Source organism: Thermobia domestica, chromosome 2, assembly GCF_964235325.1.
Source record: "Thermobia domestica chromosome 2, izTheDome1.hap1.1, whole genome shotgun sequence".
NCBI classification, from domain to species: domain Eukaryota; kingdom Metazoa; phylum Arthropoda; class Insecta; order Zygentoma; family Lepismatidae; genus Thermobia; species Thermobia domestica.
The window spans coordinates 369,874,965-369,896,121 of NC_137455.1; the positions used below are offsets into that span (position 1 = coordinate 369,874,965).

General features: G+C 35.6%; 1 protein-coding gene across 1 annotated transcript in view; it reads left to right on the forward strand.

Moving 5' to 3' along the window:
- LOC145679618 (synaptic vesicle glycoprotein 2C-like) overlaps positions 1 to 21,152 on the forward strand; it is a 51,899-nt gene extending 30,747 nt beyond the window's left edge. The window contains exons 8-11 of the mRNA XM_081750194.1: positions 2,279 to 2,541; positions 5,398 to 5,557; positions 11,399 to 11,526; positions 15,464 to 21,152. Of these exons, the coding sequence (XP_081606320.1) occupies positions 2,279 to 2,541; positions 5,398 to 5,557; positions 11,399 to 11,526; positions 15,464 to 15,546 (634 nt within the window). The 3' untranslated portion in view covers positions 15,547 to 21,152. The remainder of the gene's footprint in view (positions 1 to 2,278; positions 2,542 to 5,397; positions 5,558 to 11,398; positions 11,527 to 15,463) is intronic.
- The last annotated feature ends 5 nt before the right edge of the window (positions 21,153 to 21,157 follow it).

A 21,157-nucleotide genomic window follows, 5' to 3' on the forward strand; every position in this document is an offset into this window, starting at 1 on the left:
TCAGTGAGCCTAGGATTTCGAAATTTGGATTCTGTGTAACAAAATACATCGTATTCACATCCTGGGGTCCGGCGCACAGGACATTTATTTTTGTGTACGTGTGGCTGTGTAATCAAATATTATTTAAGTAACCGTAAATTTATCATTCAAATTTATTTTTCAGAGGAAGGGACATTTAACTGGACTTTAGGAAGAAGTCAGTAAAATTACATAATTAAAATTTCAGTTTATTTTAAAGAATGGCTAAATACTTTCCCATAGGCGTAGATACTCAAACTGCTAAGCTATCCTAACTGTCATAGTCCGAACATACCTCATATATACCCAATTAAAACTAACTAATAATATCGTCAGATAGAGTAAGACAAATAGCGTCATCCCTTGTGCCTTTGGTTCGTTATTCTTTGTGCTTCTCATCTGCCTCATCTGTATCATCAGCCTTAATTGATTTTTAGCAAATTTTGATTATAAATTTACACTCCACTTACTTCCCGTAAGAGATTTGTCAAGTTCAAGCCCGAAATTTAGTGCGCAATAACTCCGGAACTAAAGGTCTTCACTTGAGCAGGTTTGAAGTGTTGGTACATCTTAGGAAACTTAATATGTATATGAAATATTATGGTGTCCAGATGTCTGGTTTTTGAGTTATAGACTATCTAACTTAAGAGTTTGGACTCAAATAAGGATTTTAGGATTTAGATTTCTGGGCTTTCGGCATCTATGGTCATGTTAGCCCGTCATGTATGAGGGATGAGTCCCTCGGAGAGCACACTATCCAGGAAAAGGGAAGGAAGGAAGCGGCCTGGGACCTATATGTTAAGTACGATCTCAGCATTTGCCTGGTGTGAATGAGAAAAACCCAGGAAAACCTCATTCAGGACGGCTGCCCTGAAAAAGTTTTTTATACTTTCTCGGACGAGTGTTCCCACTGGGAATCGAAACCGGGACCGCTTGAACTCAAATAAGTCTGAACCATAACTTAACTGGTAAAAGAGAAAACTGGAGTACCAAAGATCTATCCAGCATAATATTTCCTCTGCGTAGTCATCTCATAAAGTTCTACCACCATATCAATTTGGTCAAGATCAGATGCGGGCCGTCAATTTCTTGATTTCACTGAGCTCAAACACAACTTAGATACCCAATAACTTGGAAACTAAAGATTTATGCACCATAGTGTTTCATACTTTGCTCATGAGGTAAAAAGTGTATCCTAGTTTTTTTTTTTTTTTTTTTTTTTGTTAAACCACAAAAATATTGGCATGGTCCATATACTTGGGGTATGTGAGCAAAGCTAGAATTTTGTTATTGATTAAATCGGTGCCAAACAGATCCACTTCTCTGGAATTAAAAGATTTCTCGTTATACCTCAAAAATTTTGCTGAAGTCAAAACCTCATATATTTGGAATATGAGAGCATATTTACTTCACATACTTCGGATATGAGAGGTTATATAAAACCTAGAATATTTTGTTATTGTTGATTTGCATCTGATAAATGTAAATTTATTGAATGTATCCTGTACTGACCTAATTAAGTATCTGTGTAAATTCATTAATAAATGCAAGTTTTGCGTTAAACCCCTTATTGTCTTGACCAGAGTGCATTATTATTAATAAGTAACTAACTCTATGGCCTACCGAACCCAAAGCCGCATTCACATCAGTTGTAAACTGACTTCTGACATTAGCCAACAGGATCCAGTTTCTACTTTGTACTCCTATTTCTGCAAGATCCATCTTAATGTTGTCGTCTCATCTGCGTCTAGGTCTTCCTAATGGTCGTTTTCCGATTGGGCTTCCAGTTAAGATTGAAAGTGTTCCTACTTTCTTCCATTCTGGCTACCTAACCTGCCCACTTGAGCCTCCTACATTTGATGACCCTAACTGTGTTTAGCAAATGGTATAAATTATGTAGTTCCTTGTTATGAAGTTTTCGCCATTCCCCATTCCCGTTTCTCTTAGGTCTGCAAATTAGCCTCAGGATCTTGTTCTTAAATGCTTTCAGTCGACGTTTTTGCATCAGAGTAAGTAATCATGTTTCACAACCATACAGAACAACAAGTATGAGTATCGTTTTATATATGTTAAGCTTAAATTTCCGCAACAAAATTCATGATATAATAATATTGTGATCAGGTATGATGCCGTGTGATTCTTGTTAGTGAAATAATTTTGATATAGTTGTTTTGTGTGTGAAATATTTGACATACAAAAAAATGTTAGTGTAATATGTAATTTCTAATAAATATATTCTTCTGTTTTTCCTGTTTCCTAGTGGTTACACTATGATGTTATGGTTTCCAGAAATATTCAAGCGGTTTGAGAAATTTTCTGAGATCTATCCTAATCAAACAGCAGCAGTCTGTGACGTAACTTCAATAGTTGTATCAAACGTAAGTGAGACTATTAATGTATGTTCTAGAGAAACAATCAATGATAAAGTATTCATGAATACATTCTACGTTGGAATATCTAGTCTACCTGGCAATTTGCTTTATGGGCTCCTCATTAACACTGTAGGAACAAGAGTTTTCCTTGGTAAGTTTTATAGTATCCTTCTTTATGTGTTAAATCGTTAAAACAAACGTTTATCTTAAACTACATTTTAAGATTTAATATTATGACAGAAGTTATATTTTCCAACCTTCTTTCATATTTGTTTTCGAGTGTCATCTTAGATATATGGATAGTGACCATACCTTCCACGCAGGCGACTGTAGCTCGATTTTCGGTGAGAGCCCATGCTCAAACCCTACATTAAACTGTAAGGTGACCTCTAGTACACACTCAATGCTGAAAATGGTTGTGCCCACAAAGGATGTCACGTCATTACTGCAATTTTAGAAGGCTAAAACTAAAAGTTTAAATCATTTATGATCTAAATATTCGATAAAAGTACATAACTTATAAAAGAATGACGTTCTTAATTAAATCAGTACCATGAAGAAAGGGTGTGTGAAGGTTTTAGATAGAAGATCAGGGGTCACATTCTGTATGACAGTTTGCGTCAACGCAACGCAAAATTAACGTTTTAGTTTGCGATACTAATCTTAGCAGTTAAAATTGATTTTTACCATGTTTTACATTGGGCTATGCTACCCAAATTTGCGAAAGCTGTTACAGTATAAGACCCCACAACCACTGAAAACTTTTGTGAACTACAATAAAAATAATAGCGTTAAAACAACTCTACGACTTTAACTGTCTTATTCAACCACAAGCTCTCACCTTCTTAGGCTACCAAAGATATCCAGTAACTGACAGTGAAAACTTTTATAAGTTGTTACGTTTTTGCTATGAACAAAGCCTTATGCACTGTATTTGACATTTATACCAAGTAACGAACAACACACTATATTTCCTATAAGCTTACGCAAAAATAGTTTTGTCGGCTCATGCATTTTTTTGATATTTACATAAAGTCCCGCCATCTGTTGTTTCTTTGTGCATAATGTTCCTTGTTGACAACGTTGAATTTAAAACTAAAGTGCATGTTCAGGGGTGTAGTCGCGTCATTTCTTCCCAGCATGAACAGTGCAATCCACGTTAGTCCAAACTAACGTAACGAGATTTACGAACCTCTGTCTAACCTAAGCAAATCCCAGTAACATGAAGTGCTACTAAACCTGCTTTCTTCTGGTGAGTCAGAAATAAATGCAAATTTTTCTTTACATAATCTTTGGTATTTTTTTTAAAAAAGTTCAAATATCAATACTCTATCTTTCAAAATGCCAATATATATAATGCAGTACCGTTACTGTAAATAAACTTTAAAATATGCACTGCGAAACATTTAAGTAGTGAAGGGGCAAATTGGCCTATTTTTGACTTTAGAAACTCGGCGATCGTATTGGTAACATAATTTTGAAAGGAAGGAAAGAGAAAGAAAGAATGAATTGAAAAGATTTGCAAAAGAAAAACCGAAGATGCATTTTAGAAATGAGGTACGCATGAAATAAATACAGATATGTTTAATCTTACTTGGTAGTTTTTAAACACTGCAATTTATTATGTTCCAACAAAGGAAACAACAAAGAATTGAAAAAGAGGTAACAATGAATCAATTGAATTTGAAAGGAAGGAATAATTATTTATATATTTCAATTCAAACTTCAAAGTGGGTGACGTAATCATCAAAGTGATCCTGCATATGGGATATACGGGGCGCTGTTGAATGTAAGTGAAGAGCAAAAACTCAACTTTTACATTACCCAAAATGCTCCACGAAAAGTGTTGTTGATATTAAAGATCTACCTTGAAATCATAAGTTGGATTCGTCAAATTTTTTGATGGTAAGGAGTTACAAAATTTGTAGTACAGGTAACCTATAAAACTATAATAAAGCATACACTGTGTAGAAATGCCCTTTACCATAATGTTTAGTAATTAAGTACAGAAATATTTCGAAACGCCGTCTCTTTGCTACATATCTTCTAGTGAAACTAACGAACATTTCGCTTCAAAAATGGCGTGTCAGGCAATATGACACAATGGTTTCTCACAGTGTCTCACAGAAGATTAATGAAGGACACAGAAAATGAGTTTTTTTTATCCTGACCTCTCTTCAGAAATTGAGTTCGTTTTTGTCATTGTTCCATAGGACTATGATGCGGAGTGCATATTTGGGGAAGGTTAAAATCCAAATATATCAGAGAACTTTGATTACATTATTTATCATGTTCGCGGTGGGTTCATTTAATCTACAAGTATTTTACTGATATGCAAGCATTCAACTTTTTTCAAACGTATTATTTTGTAATTTTTAATTTAATAGTATTGTCCTCGAAAGTCACCTCAGTATACGATATTGCTCAACTAATAAATATTATCTCCCAAATTACCTAGGTATAATTTTTCGTTTTTTAGTTTTTGTGTACTACAATAATTTCATAAAGTTGTGGGCATATAAAGCTAACTAAATTTTATACATTTATTTGTATATTATTTTTATTACATAATTATTTCCATAGAAACAATAGAAAACAAAATTGAGTTCCATAATATCTGATGATTCCCTAATACTACTTTATTTAAGATGCATTCTAGAGCTAAAAATTCTTTATCTATACCGGGAAAATGGAAGGTGTATAGTGGTGACGCCAAGGTAGAACAATAGGGTGTATACCCTCTCCCATTTGTGGCTTGATCTGCCTCCCGAGATATAGAGTGTAATATCGATGAAGTAATATATAAAAATTCTTTTCGTTAACAAGAAGATGCTGCTTCTCAAAATTTATTCTGCCTCTTCGTTTGTCCCCCTGTTAAGAAATTAAAGTTGGCGTCATCACTGGAAAAGTCAAATTTCAATAGTATAAATTAATTCAATATATATTACATGCAAATAACGACACTTATCTGAGAATTCCAGTGCCTTTCATACGCTTTCTCTTTCAGTTACAGGAATGCTAGCTGCAGGCTCATGTGCCGTAGGGCTCTACTTTGTAAAATCTCCCATTGAGAATCTAATATTAACATGCATATTTCATTCTCACATCAGTTTAAATATTAGCATTATATACTGTGTAATGGTCGAACTATTTCCAACACATCTTGGGTAAGTAGTTTCATTATATTTACTTGCAATATATTCTAGGCGCTGAAAACAGACGTTGAACTTCAATAAGCAACAATTTGCATGTGATATGATTGCAATAATATATTAGATTTTGTCCCTCTTACATTATAAATTAAATCATAAATCATTCAATGGTGTAGAGTAATTACTGAATATCTATTTGTTTAAGGAATACGGAAAGAAAAATCACATCGGACAAAAAAATGGTCAAGTCCCTCATACAGCTTCATTCAGCTCATGGTATTACAAAATCAAAGAAATTACTTTTCTTTAATGTATTATCACTAAGTGTTATACCTCTCTTTATCAGGAGTGATTGCAACCCTCCAGAACATAACTATTTTAATAGTACATAGCTATTCTGGTTACTTTGCATCGAGCCATTTTCCTTGTTTCGTTTTTATTGTGTTCATTCTTCGTTCCCTGTTTCTCGCACAATGCATGAAAAACAAATACATTTTTCGCTACGATGTCCATGAATATTATTTTAACTGATCAGAAACCAGGTATCTACTAGCAAAATGATTTGTGGTAAGGTATAATATTTTATTTTCGTATCATCGATAGCAGCAAGTGGCAGACGACTCTATCTCGCGAAAAACATGCTTTTACTTTTTTTGACACATAGTTCCCCACAAGATTTCAACAAAAAAAGTTGTCCTCATCGAGACATGACTCGACTTTAACCTTCATTCGGAAAGCGAAAACTTTCGATGTTTATTTCATTTTTTATTCGAATCACTTTTTCCGTTCTTTCTCTCTCCGATCTTCATTTTATGAAACAACTATCAAGTTAAGATACTACCCAGTAGTGGAAGAATAGTAGAGGTGTTATAGGCGCTGGTCTAATAGTCCTAACGTATCTAGTTTTAATCCACTATATTTCAAATTAATACTTTTGAATTTAATTTGTTCTTACAAGGTGAATGATAAACTCTCTTTACTAAGTTCTTCGTCAAGAAATGAGATTCAAGAATCATGCACGTTTTAGTCGAGAGAAAAAGAGAGTGGAGATAGATATTATTGAAATATTATCAGGAACATAGTCCATATTCATCTTTGTTTATTTTTTAATTTGCTTTCGATTACTCTTCTGTGCGAAATTACATTTTTCGATTACTTAGAATATAGCATAGGATAGTGAATTATATATTACGGTGTTCTGCAAGGGAAAACTCGTGTATCTTTGATATTGAAAATCCTAATAAAGATGCTTGTATTATTAAATGGAGATTAAATTACTGACACTCATGTTATACACTCACAAAATGTCAAAGATATGCATTTTTACTATTTGACATATTTACTATTTGACATGTTTTCTATTGATGCAATGATTTTCACAAATTAAACTGTCACACTCGGCAGACCTACTTTTCACTTTTATTTGCTTAGATTGCTCTTTTGATTTTTTGGATTGTACTTTGCGAACACACTGGAAACCAATAATATAACACTGGAAAGTATTCTTGTTAGTTTAATCTATGAAAGACATAGTAATAATACTTTTTTAAAAAGTGAATAATACGATAGTTTTGTGGATAAATGAAATTTTCGCAGAACAAAAATGGGATATAAATCACCGCGCAGGACGTGGCAATTTTTATAAAGTTTCAGTAAAAGTATTAAAACTAACAAAAGTGAAGTGAACGCTGAAACGAATAATGCAAAACATGCCGAGGTTTTTTCAAAATACTGTTTCCTGTGAAACAAAAACAAAACTTGAACAGCATTGATTTCTCCTTGGTATGTTTAAGGTCAATAAGATCACTTTATAACTTTCTCATGATATCAATCTCTTTGTAGATAATAAATGATGTCTTCTCGATTTTTTTATTCGTTGGAGTGGCAGGATTTTATACAACATTTTTGCAGTTCGCTACGCCGACATCTTTCAAACAAACTAGAGCACTTGTAGAACGCCTTACTTAGTTCTCAACCAGCCAATCCTCACTGCATTGTTGGTGTACCAACGTTGAAAGATGTAAAAAATTGGAACTTTGAATCCACTTTTGTTCGTGGTAGTACATTCTCATATGAAAAGTTCTGTTTTAATTATCTTCGTGCTCTCCTATGAATGGTTCTGTTTTAATTGCTTTTGAGCGCTTCAATATGAAAAGTTCTGCTTTAATTGGTTTCATACACACACATAATAGTTCTAACTACGTCTATGTCACCAGTAGACCCAATAGTTCCACATAAGTAGAGGGAAATATATTTCTGCGTTTCACCCACTCCTTAGTTTTCGACTGGATTTAAATCTGGGAACATTGCAGTCTTGACCAAGCGTCACAGGGTGAATGATTATTTCTCAAACCATGTAGGAAAGCTTGGAGTTTCAAAAATAAAACATATATTTGGAAAATGGGAGTATTCACTACTTCATCATGAAAATGAAAAAATAGCAACAACTCGTAACTCAAAATTCCAGATAAACATGTCTGTTAATGTTCATATTCATCTGTGAGAGTAGGACTAAGTCATGGTTCGAAGACCATGCCACATCATCACAATTGCTACTCCAGCTTGAACCACGCCTTATACATATGGATGAGAACGTTGATTGATACACTACGCAATACCATCCAATTAAAAGTAATAAGAGCACAACAAAAACTTATATTTAAAAAGTGGCACTACATCATATTAACTACTTTAAATCTACATGTTAAACTAACACATACAATAGCACATTTATTATTCAATGCTACAGACTAAGAACCTACAATCAGTGGCAAATCCAGAAGATAAAAACTGAGAGGCCAGCCACAACCCAGACTAATGATAGATAGTATATCATCAGTTTACTAAAAACTTAGTAACACAGAAAACTGGGGGGCCTAGGTCCCGAGGCTAGATCCGACTCTGGCAACAATATCACGAACATCCGTAAACATCCCAACTTTGAAGGTCTCTGCAACAGTAATACCGCAAGTAAGAGGGGCGTGTCAATTCACGTGGAAAGTACCTTAGCGTCAAATATGATGATATGACGTACAAGAAGGACCAAAGTTATGAGAGATTGATTTTGTTACTTCTTTCAAAAGGTTTTGTTTCTAAATACTTCTGTGCCTCGTAAGTATCACTTACAATGTACGTAAAGACCATAATGCCGTTTTCAGCAATTTGATATCTTAGCTCGTTATGGAGATATAAGAAACATGGTTACAGATTGCTACTGCTTAAAATGATATGGTTGTTGCGAAATTATTTCTAAAAGTGTCGTTTTCGTTTGCTAGTACCTACCTCTGTTGCATAGGGTCTCTGTTTCGATACCCGGCCAAATAAATTTGTGGTGAACAATATCGTGTAGGTAGGTTTTATGAGTACTCCCGTCTCATTCATTCTTATTCCGCCAATTCTCATTTCGCCAATTCTTTTTCTGCCTATTCTTATTCCGCCAATTCTTATTTCGCCAATTCTTATTCCGCCAATTCTTTTTCCGCCAATTCTTATTTCGCTAATTCTTATTCCGCCAATTCTTATTTCGCCAATTCTTATTTCGCCAATTCTTATTCCGCCAATTCTTATTTCGCCAATTCTTATTTCGCCAATTCTTATTCCGCCAATTCTTATTTCGCCAATTCTTATTCCGCCAATTCTTATTCCGCCAATTCTTATTTCGCCAATTCTTATCTCGCCAATTCTTATTCCGCCAATTCTTATTTCGCCAATTCTTATTCCGCCAATTCTTATTTCGCCAATTCTTATTCCGCCAATTCTTATTTCGCCAATTCTTATTTCGCCAATTCTTATTCCGCCAATTCTCATTTCGCCAATTCTTATTCCGCCAATTCTTATTTCGCCAATTCTTATTCCACCAATTCTTCCATCATCATTCAGTTGCCTTATGATGATATGACGTACAAGAAGGACCAAAGTTATGAGAGATTGATTTGGTTACTTCTTTCAAAAGGTTTTGTTTCTAAATACTTCTGTGCCTCGTAAGTATCACTTACAATATACGTAAAGACCATAATGCCGTTTTCAGCAATTTGATATCTTAGCTCGTTATGGAGATATAAGAAACATGGTTACAGATTGCTACTGCTTAAAATGATATGGTTGTTGCGAAATTATTTCTAAAAATGTCGTTTTCGTTTGCTAGTACCTACCTCTGTTGCATGGGATCTCTGTTTCGATACCCGGCCAAATAAATTTGTGGTGAACAATATCGTGTAGGTAGGTTTTATGAGTACTCCCGTCTCATTCATTCTTATTCCGCCAATTCTCATTTCGCCAATTCTTTTTCTGCCTATTCTTATTCCGCCAATTCTTATTTCGCCAATTCTTATTCCGCCAATTCTTTTTCCGCCAATTCTTATTTCGCTAATTCTTATTCCGCCAATTCTTATTTCGCCAATTCTTATTCCGCCAATTCTTATTCCGCCAATTCTTATTTCGCCAATTCTTATTCCGCCAATTCTTATTTCGCCAATTCTTATCTCGCCAATTCTTATTCCGCCAATTCTTATTTCGCCAATTCTTATTTCGCCAATTCTTATTTCGCCAATTCTTATTCCGCCAATTCTTATTTCGCCAATTCTTATTCCGCCAATTCTTATTTCGCCAATTCTTATTTCGCCAATTCTTATTCCGCCAATTCTTATTCCGCCAATTCTTATTCCGCCAATTCTTTTTCTGCCTATTCTTATTCCGCCAATTCTTATTTCGCCAATTCTTATTCCGCCAATTCTTTTTCCGCCAATTCTTATTTCGCTAATTCTTATTCCGCCAATTCTTATTTCGCCAATTCTTATTTCGCCAATTCTTATTCCGCCAATTCTTATTTCGCCAATTCTTATTCCGCCAATTCTTATTTCGCCAATTCTTATTTCGCCAATTCTTATTTCGCCAATTCTTTTTCCGCCAATTCTTATTTCGCCAATTCTTATTCCGCCAATTCTTCCATCATCATTCAGTTGCCTTAATCATTCGTCTCTCGTAGCCTAAAAGGCATAATTGTGGGATGTTCAACTGAAACATTTCATTTCAACATTACAACAATAGTTTTTGATCATTGTAATTAGAACAAGTTCTCGCAAGTGCATAATTTTAGGCAATGTTGCAAACTTCACGATTGTTCGTAATATCTCCGGAATGGGTTTCAAGGTATCAAATTGCTGTAAATGGCATTACGATATTTATGTTTATTGTAAACCACTTACGAGTATGTAATTGGATCTAAGCAATTGTTTTTTTTTAATATAATCTTTGGATAATTTTCAATTCCTTATAATTTTGTTCCTACTTGTTAGAAATACGTTATATCATTGTCCCAGTTTTCGGCACTAAAGTACTACCAATGTGTATCGACATCTCTGTCTCATTTGAGTTGAAAATTGTTGTAGATGCTTAGAAAATTTTGATATTTCCAGATGTTTGTAGCGCCCTTTGTTTAGTAACACTGAATTATAAACGTGATACTGTAAGTCTCCGTTTAACGTGTAAATTTGAAATATGTAATAATTTGACGTAATGCCAATGAAAACAATATATCTTTGTGTTGGATTGGCAACACTGTTAACTGGGTGGTATTGCAGAGCATGTTATACAATTTCCCCTGTTGATCTTTGCTTTTCACAAAAACTTCTATTTCAACCAGCCAGTTTAAAACTTACAAGATAATTTCAAGATACATAGTTCTCCCTAAATATGTTAAATCAAAGATCTCCATTTCTCATTAAATATTTTTTGAATGTTCTTTTCTGTCTATATGCACTGAAATTGTTTGAGGCATAAAAGTAAATAAGTATTTAAAAGTAACTTTTGTTGTTCAATTAAGAATTTAATTTATTTCTGTGTTCATTCATTTTCCAGAACTGTGGCTGTTTCTTTATCAACAACGCTAGGAAGACTTGGGGCAATAATAGGAAACGTTATGTTTGGTTTCTTAGTCGATATGAACTGTGGTATACCAATATTTTTAATCGCAGGTCTATTAATAGGTAAGATTCAACTTTTAAAGAAATGAGAATGTTGTCGTGTTTGTGATATAGGAGAGCAGAATAGAAATGGTGAAAGTCCAACAATCAATGTTTGAGATAATTACATCTTACTATACACTACCTTTCTTTAGATATTATTCAATCAAGATTTATTTCTTTTTCACCCCCTGTTAAGACTATCAGATGAGAACTGACGAAACGTGGATAATGCAAGGCACCCCACCATATACTTAAGGACAGACATCGTCATTCAAAGATTGTAAAGTGGCGGGCGTGAAAACATATCGAAGCGCCCGCCCAAGTGTGAACTACGTAATGTAATTCGTTTTCTTCAGGCGGTTGAAAACAAACTGAAAGCAATCAAAGCGCCCACCAAGTGTGAACTACGTGATGTAATCGATTTTTGCAGGCAGTTGAAAACAAATTGAGAGCAATCAAAGCGCCTGCTAATGTAATATAATTCGATTTCTCCAGGCGGTTGAAAACAAACCGATTGCAATCAAAGCGCCCGCCAAGTGTGAACTACATGACATAATCTGATTTCTCCAGGCGGAAGTTGCGTTCCCTGAAATTACAAAATCAGACAGTTTAAAAACATAATCTACACATTTCACGAACCACATGATTTACTCGCTCATCATGGTCATCTGCTGCCACAGATTTCCAGTCTTTGGTTTGGGACGATGCACTGACCACGCATCACGGGCTGAAATGTGTGCCATGTGGCCGACAGAATCTGTCATGAGTTTTTCCAACACAAAGTTTAGGACTTCTTTTTACACACAACCCAATAGTGAGATGCCCATAACTATGTATACATAAATAAACGAATTGTAAGTGAAACACATAATAAAAAAGACAGATTCTTTAGTTACATGGTATTGAAATTTTGAACAAATAGAAATAAGTGCTAAGCATCCTGGCTCTACGGTCCATGAAAAGCTATGATTGAACAGATAACGCACGACCAACTGGGTGATGCATGGTCAGTCCAACGGCTCTCAGCAGTCATTATTTTTTGTTTTTTGTTGTCCCAAATAGGGGTATCCTTTAGCTCCGCAATTGCTTTATGATCCTGAATCGATATTAGAAAATTGTATTCCCAACGGTAATAAGACCGAAACCATGCACACCGATGTCGCTCATGCTATCGATTCGGGTAAGCAGAAGCTCACAGTAAGTAACATTTTTCTTTTTTTTAAAAAAAAAAAAAGAGAGAGAGAGAGAGAGAGAAAATATGCTCCCTTTTTGCACTCGCAGATAATTAATTTTCATACGTATGCCAACGGGAAAGAACTCAGAAAGATCAAATATATATCACTAATCTATTGAAATCTATATAAGGTTAAAGGTAGAGATTCTGGGATGGAAGCTTTTAAAACATGCCTGTACAATATTTAATATACAAATGTCGTAACATTGGGGATCACAATGGAACATACTGCATTAAACAGAATCCATTTTCAATATCACATTTCCCACTAAAAGAATTTAATATGTCATGAATGTAAGTATACACGTCTAAAATAGCATACTACATAATGTTTCATTAATGTAAGTGGATAGCATTATAGGATTAATAATTACTTGTTGAATTATTTGTAATTACTTGCAATCTAAAATTTTTTGAGAAGACCACTCGGAACGGACCCCATCCATTATGATCTCATTGACGAGTGATCAAGAAATTGATGTAAAATTTTTCCCTGAAAAAATGTGTATTCCTATTTTCTATCACTCGTTTCTACCTGTATTCTACATTTTCCCTTGACATATTCCGACCCATAAACTTCGCGTACAGTAACGCAACGCAAAAAAGGCCATAATCAATTATAATTGCTATGCTGATTAACGCAAATAAATACATAAATTTCGCGTTGGGCCAGCGGGGAATTATGGATGGGAATTATAGTGAATTTATTATAACGGATCTCATATAAATTTGTAAATTTTATTTTTTGTATTAAAGGAACACATAATGATGCATTGTGGTTTAAGAGGGGCAATTTTTTTTTAGGGCCAGGCCCTCCTAGCCCACTTTAGTGGTCCTGGGAAGATTATATCATAGAAGGCGGCGCAATGATGCAAGGCACGATACCTCATTACGTACCGATTTGTGTCAATGCTACACAAAACTTACGTTTCAGTTTACAATATTCGATATCACATTCTGATTTTGCGGTATGATGTCAGTCAGACAAATTTTTCATTCTATCCTTCTCAATTTATTTGTTTTTGCAAGAGTTACCACTAATAGCTTTTGGTGTATATTTTGTTTCGTTTTAATACGCAAATTTTGCAAAGACTGATACGGAATGAAGTTCTCGATTGCTGAGATCCGACACAGATTTGTATTGCAGACTATGATTCGTATTTTACTACTAGTAGAAAGCTAACCGAACAAGCCAATTAGAATCAAAGTCTTGATAGCAGGATTTTAAATAATAATAATAATAATAATAATAATAATAATAATAATAATAATAATAATAATAATAATAATCACTGGACCTTATACAGAGTCGTTCTGACACGTGATTAGTGCCGTACTAAAGAGTTCAACTAACAGGTTTACTGCAGTAGTCAAGCTTTTAGTATAGCGCTAATCAAACGTCAAAATGACTCTGCATAACAGCATTTGCACACGTCCCCGGCAATGCCGGCACGGCTCCGACAATGCCAGAACTGGAACCGGGGCTGCTTTGCACACGTGGCCGGCAAAAGTGGTGCCGGCCCCACCAATGTCGGTATCGGCACTGCTTTGCATACAAATGCCGATAATGCCGGTGCCGAGAAGTAGTTTGAGCTTGAACGTGAAGGAGAGAACATGAGTCCAGCAATAAACAAACTATATCTCCTTGCCTTGCTATACTCACAATCGTTCTATGGAACAAATGCCAGACTAGAAACAGAGTACAGGAATATTTTTATTATGATCTATAGGGTAAAGCAGCATGCAACCACAAGACTAGAAGTTTTCTTGTTCTGCTTGTGCTTTTTCAGTTCTTTCTGTAGTTGTGTTTTAGTTTTTATTTATTTTAATTTTATTTACAACCTTTGTTATGCTTGGGAATGCCTTCTTCTTTGATAAGGTTATTCATACCCTAGATATAGGGTTGCATAATTAACAGAATAAACACTGGGCAACTATCCTAGATTCATTATTTCTTCACATTTCCATTTTGTTCATTTCTGCCATGCTGATTTTTTAATTATGACTTTATATATGCTAAGACATATCCTCTATCAAAACGAACGACCTCTATCCTCCAACGACCCCTTTGTTTAAATCGTTTAAGTAAGTTTCGGCTATAGAAGATAACAAATTAATATACTTACATACGTCTGTGAAACTCTCTTTCCACGTTGGGTAATTCAAACAAGATCCGAATTTCCCTTGCTGAGAATTTATGTAAAACCGCTATGTTTGTGGTACCTCACAGCCATTTTGATTATTTCATTCTTCATTATATATTAAAGTGATGTGAAAAAAAGAAAATTACAGAAAAAACTGAAGTAAACAAAAAATCGAAATACAGGAAAAGAACCAAGAATACACAACACCTTGCCACTCACTCACTGTAGTTAGATTGAAGAAACCTATCAGCAAGCCGGCTCCGGCATTACCGGATGCGTGTGCATCCACACATAAGAAAACATTGCCGCCGACAAAACTGGAGCCGACACTGACATTGTCGGCGGCTAGATCGACTGTATTTGTCGGTCCCGGGAGTTCCACCGGCTTTTTTACCGGGTCGGAAAGCGTGTGCAAGCTACCATTTGATTACATTCCCGCCGATTCCATCGCCGGCATTGTCGGAACCGGAACCGGCATTCCCGGGGACGTGTGCAAACGCTGTAAGGCAGATGGTATTTAAATAAGCAAATTTAGTCAAGTATATACTCTAATTAATAGTTTCCATTCTTTTCTTTTCAGGAAGTGGTCTGTTATGTTTTGCATTACCAAATACAGGCGGAAATTTGTGCAAGAAATCCAAGAATCAGTTACCAACCTCCTGAGAACCAAATGGGCATGATTCCTCTGAGCTACAGCAGTTAGAATCTTCCAAACCATTATCACATCCATATTTTAAAATATAAAACTATACTTCATGGCCATAATTTATATTATGGAAGCGACGTGTACAGTAGTAAACGACGATGTGCATCGACGACATTTAAATACGAGGACAATTAATTTTAACTCTCTTGCATTTCCCGTGTATTTTTCCTAAATTACAAGAGTTATTTAGTGAATACACACCCCCTTAAGTACATATTACACCGTATATGTGATATTACGTTTTCAAGGCACTGTATGATGTAATATCTTGCTATTTTATATAATGATGAATTTTGAAAATTTGTAACTTATCGTTAGCTATGCCAGCGGTGTGTATCCTGGGATAATAATTTCAAAGCCAGCTTAAATCAATAAATGGAAGAAATGTTTTATTTTACAACGTAAATGGTAAGGAAGCATACTGCACGTTAAACTCTTTTGGTTGCACTAAAATGTTAAGGTGCAGAAGAAAGCTCTTCTGTCTGAATTGCTCTTGAGCAAGCTCATCGCAGTGATAGTTTTCTGTATAAAAAGTGAAAGGTTAAGCAGGATATCTTGAGATAGCTACACCGTTGCATGGTTGGATCTAATGCCCGATTAGTATATCACCTTCAAACTGAAAGTGGCTAGAAGCTTCCTATACACTATATGATTAGCATACGAGTCTTCGACGTGGGAATTCCGGGTAGGATTTACGGTGGGAGCTCATTTGGTTCGGATTCCACATTAAGCTCTAGGTCCATGTGTCATATAGCCTTAATGCTGAAAGGGAGTCTAAGTCCAATCAACAGACACTGGCCGAATTTATAGTTTCGGGCAAATCGTTGGGGCCCGGTATATTTGGCACCAAATTGTTCATGAGGTATTAGCTGATCATGATAATAGTGGCTTGGAATTATATTATTTGAAAAGTACCATTAGTTCTACGTATATTATTAAGAATGGCAACCTTCTAGCATGAAAAGCAAGCTCAAAAACAATTCTCGGAGTATGCCACAGTAATATACATGACATAGAGTTAACTATTTAAATGATCTCAAAAAGGTTCGATTAACTAATACTAAAAGAGAAAGATGCAAAAAGCAGGAGAGAGCTGACAATTATAGGACCAACCTGCCTAGGGTTTCGATAGTAAGTAGCAATATTTGTGCTTAACATGGAAATTCGGGATCATATACCTGCCTGTTTAAATTGTGCCTAAACACTTATTCTGTAAGAATACGCTCTCACAATCGTAGAACTGACAGAGAGAAACACGTTCAGCAAAGGAATGAATGATGTAGGAGCATGAGATAATCAAGTGTTCAACTAGACACTGTATAATGTAAGGATATAATTTAACAATCGTAGAAGTAACAGAGAGAAACATGTTGAATAAAGGAATGGATGAGGTAGGAGCATGAAATAAGCAAGTGTTCAACTAGACACTGTATAATGTAAGGATATAATTTAACAATCGTAGAAGTAACAGAGAGAAACATGTTGAATAAAGGAATGGATGAGGTAGGAGCATGAAATAAGCAAGTGTTCAACTAGACATTGTATAATGTAAGGATATAATTTAACAATCGTAGAAGTAACAGAGAGAAACATGTTGAATAAAGGAATGGATGAGGTAGGAGCATGAAATAAGCAAGTGTTCAACTAGACATTGTATAACGTAACGATATAATTTAACAATCGTAGAAGTAACAGAGAGAAACATGTTGAACAGAGGAAGGGATGAGGTAGGAGCATGAAATAAGCAAGTGTTCAACTAGACATTGTATAATGTAAGGATATAATTTAACAATCGTAGAAGTAACAGAGAGAAACATGTTTAATAAAGGAATGGATGAGGTAGGAGCATGAAATAAGCAAGCGTTCAACTAGACATTGTATAATGTAAGGATATAATTTAACAATCGTAGAAGTAACAGAGAGAAACATGTTGAATAAAGGAATGGATGAGGTAGGAGCATGAAATAAGCAAGCGTTCAACTAGACATTGTATAATGTAAGGATATAATTTAACAATCGTAGAAGTAACAGAGAGAGACATGTTGAATAAAGGAATGGATGAGGTAGGAGCATGAAATAAGCAAGCGTTCAACTAGACATTGTATAATGTAAGGATATAATTTAACAATCGTAGAAGTAACAGAGAGAAACATGTTGAATAAAGGAATGGATGAGGTAGGAGCATGAAATAAGCAAGCGTTCAACTAGACATTGTATAATGTAAGGATATAATTTAACAATCGCAGAAGTAACAGAGAGAAACACGTTGAACAGAGGAAGGGATGAGGTAGGAGCATGAAATAAGCAAGTGTTGGCAGTACGGCAGTGCTCGAGTACTCATGGGTTGATGAGTAGTGTATTTGCATAACCATCAACCACACGTATTGATATGTTTGTTTGATTGTTACTACTTTATTTATGAACTTCAGTTTTCCTATTTACTTTTTCTTTTTTCTTTTTCTATTCACAATGGAAGAATCAAACTGTGACTCACAAACCATATAGTTGGAAATAGCTTCTATACATTGTATTCTCCCAGGTCGCACAAACTAGTGGACCCAAGGTTGACTTTTGGGCACCGACAAACATTTTCTAATGGTTGGTTCCAGGTAAACAATATCCCTCTTGTCATCAATTTTTTCAACCATCCATTTTTCAACGAACTTTAAACGTTGGATCAACGTGAAAAAAATTAGCAACATTATACATTGTTTGAATTTTCTGCTAGAGTATTGATTTAATAGCTATGTTATTTTCTGCTAACAGGTGGTACTGTTATCAGAACAAGCTATGACACCAGGGCTGGATTACGGTAGGGGCTTAGGGGGCTGTAGCTCCGGGTGGACAGGGACCTCTACTCTGATCATAATCTCAACTGACTATCTAAAAAGTATCGTAAGGATACAGTCATCATCATAAAATAAAATATGACCAAAAATATGAAACATATTCCCTTAACTTTCCTATTGTGCTTTCACAGAAATGTATTAGGCGAAGTCAGGAGGAACCATATATTTTTTCTAGGCCCGGGCTTCCAGATGGGCTAATCCGGTCCTGTATGACAGCGACACAAGGCAAGCAGATGTAGATAATGTGAATGAGGGGCAGAAGCTGAGAAAACTAGTGGAAAATAGTACACATAGAAAAATTTGAAAGGAATTTGAAGAAGTTATTCAGAAAATTATCCTTCTGAGTTCGGTGATAAAATGGTACAGTGCTTGATTGGTATGATTTCATGGGAAATGTAAGGGAGGTTAAGGACAAGGTGCCCCCTTCCAATCAGTATAGGCCATATAAAGCCTAAAGATTGAGTGGAAATAAGGTTTCTCGGTCAAGTTTCTACTAAGAACTTTTATACATGCTGAAACGAGAAAATAATGCCCTATTCCACCAGGAATCAAACTCGGGTTGACAAGACGTCTTATCGGAATTATGCAGGATAGTGATAATAACTTTTTCTATATTTTACAAAGCTGGTCGCAAGCAGGAAACGTGGAGAATGGTAACACCTATATTTATTTTGGACAGTGATGATTTCAGGATAAAATTCCCACCCCCTCACGCAGCTACGAAAATCCCCCCTCTTGGTTCATTTCGCCAATCGTACTCAACCTGGGTTATCAGTATTTTCGCAGCGTTACTTTCATCCCCTGATTATTCAAATTTTCTATGGGGAAACCTAAAATCAGCAATGCTTGGAGAAACTGTTCTAATAAATAAGTCAGTATAATTGTAAGAATACAGATACGAGGAACATTTGACAAGTTTTGAGCCTACTTAGGAAGGAATTGCATGATTTGAAAACCCTTCATCAGTGTGAAACTCAATTCTTCAGGGAAAGGTCCAAATACTTTCTGGTCAATCGTAGAGGTGGCGTCACAAAACGTCAGTCGAGATGGTATGGTGCACGAGTGAGGAACGTGCTGTGATATGCAACCTGTTTCTCAGGGGCACGTCAGCGAAAGAAATCCACGATAACATTATGGCTATAAGTGACCGTTACTTGAAACAGTCAAAAAGTACCGGTAGGTGGCAAGACATCGTTGGTGAGGATCGTACCGGCCGGATAGTGACAACAAACGAGTTTGTAACGTTGTGCATTGTATAATTCTGAATAATTATCGCCGTATGTTATCACATCATCCGAATGTGTGAAAATATCAACAGTGTTTTCATTCCATTATCCATGACATCCTACAAATTGAGGGGTTATCTGCACGATGGGTTCCACGAAATCTCACTGTCAGTCAGAAACGACTCGAATTCAGCTTTCAGAGTCCCACTTGATACGTATTCGTGCTGACACAAACAATTTTGTGGATTGTCTAGTCATCCAGAACGAGACATGGGTTCATCATTTCGACCGGGAAACAAGGGGAAAATCAAAGTAATGGAAATATGGTATGTCCTCAGCACCCAAGAAATTTCGTTCAGTCCGCAGTAGGGAGGATAATAACATCCATTTTGTTTGATGCCGAAGATAATGTTAAGAAAAGCCAAATAATGAACGCAGGAAATTACTGAAATCTGCCAAAAATCCACTGCGCTTCAGCAAATCCGTGAATTAACATTACTACCCTATCTACTGAACATATCCCTCCTTCTGACTACCTCCTGTTTCACGCACTGGAAAAACATCTTAACGAACAATATTTTCGTAGTGTACATGCCGTCATAGAGGCTATGCTGCCTGGTATGAGAACCAAGATGAATCTTTTTTTTCGTCACAGGTTGGCAAGGGTCACTGCTGGGAGAACTCCGCAACACTCCAGGGGGACTACGTAAATTAATCCTAAAATGGCACGCGCATGAGACATTCCCTTCCTAAGTAGGCCCAAGATTTTTCAAACGCCTTCGTATTTCATGTTATAGAGTATATATGAAATAATCAGTAAATGTCTTGTACTTAAACGTCGTTGTTGCACAGGGTAATTATATCCATTTTAGATTATAACACATTATATTATACGTACGGGTAATAAATACTAAAGGGAATAATACAGTGTCTGGAGGTGGGGTATTTCCAGCGATTGTATACATGCAACATATATATCAATCAACTCGTCTTGAGAAAAGAAAGTGATTGGTACTGCAATTGGTCACTTCCGGTCAACTACTTACGGTGCATAGTATCTAGTACATATTCCGGGGATTAAATGTTTCCAGTGATTGCACACATGCAACATATACGTATATAGGGGCGACCGGGTATTCACGAACACTTAACCCTTGATTATAAATAACTTTTTATGTTTTTGGAGATAATATTAAGATTTCTTGTGTATAGAAAGCTTGGAGTTTTTCATGTTTACTAAAGTGCAGAGGAAAGTCAAACTTTAACATTTTTCAACAAAGCAGTCAGATGTTTTAAAAATGTATCTATGCTCGGGATTGCCCCAGTGGTCAGAGTAATTCCGAACATGCTGTTTACTGTAAACTTTTCTCACACAAACTAAATACAACTTTCTTACAAGGCTGTCTATAATGTTTATTATAAATTAATTAGAAATGTTACAGTTTCGGAAGTATATCACTTCCTTCTTCAAACTACTATTCCAACTGAAATCA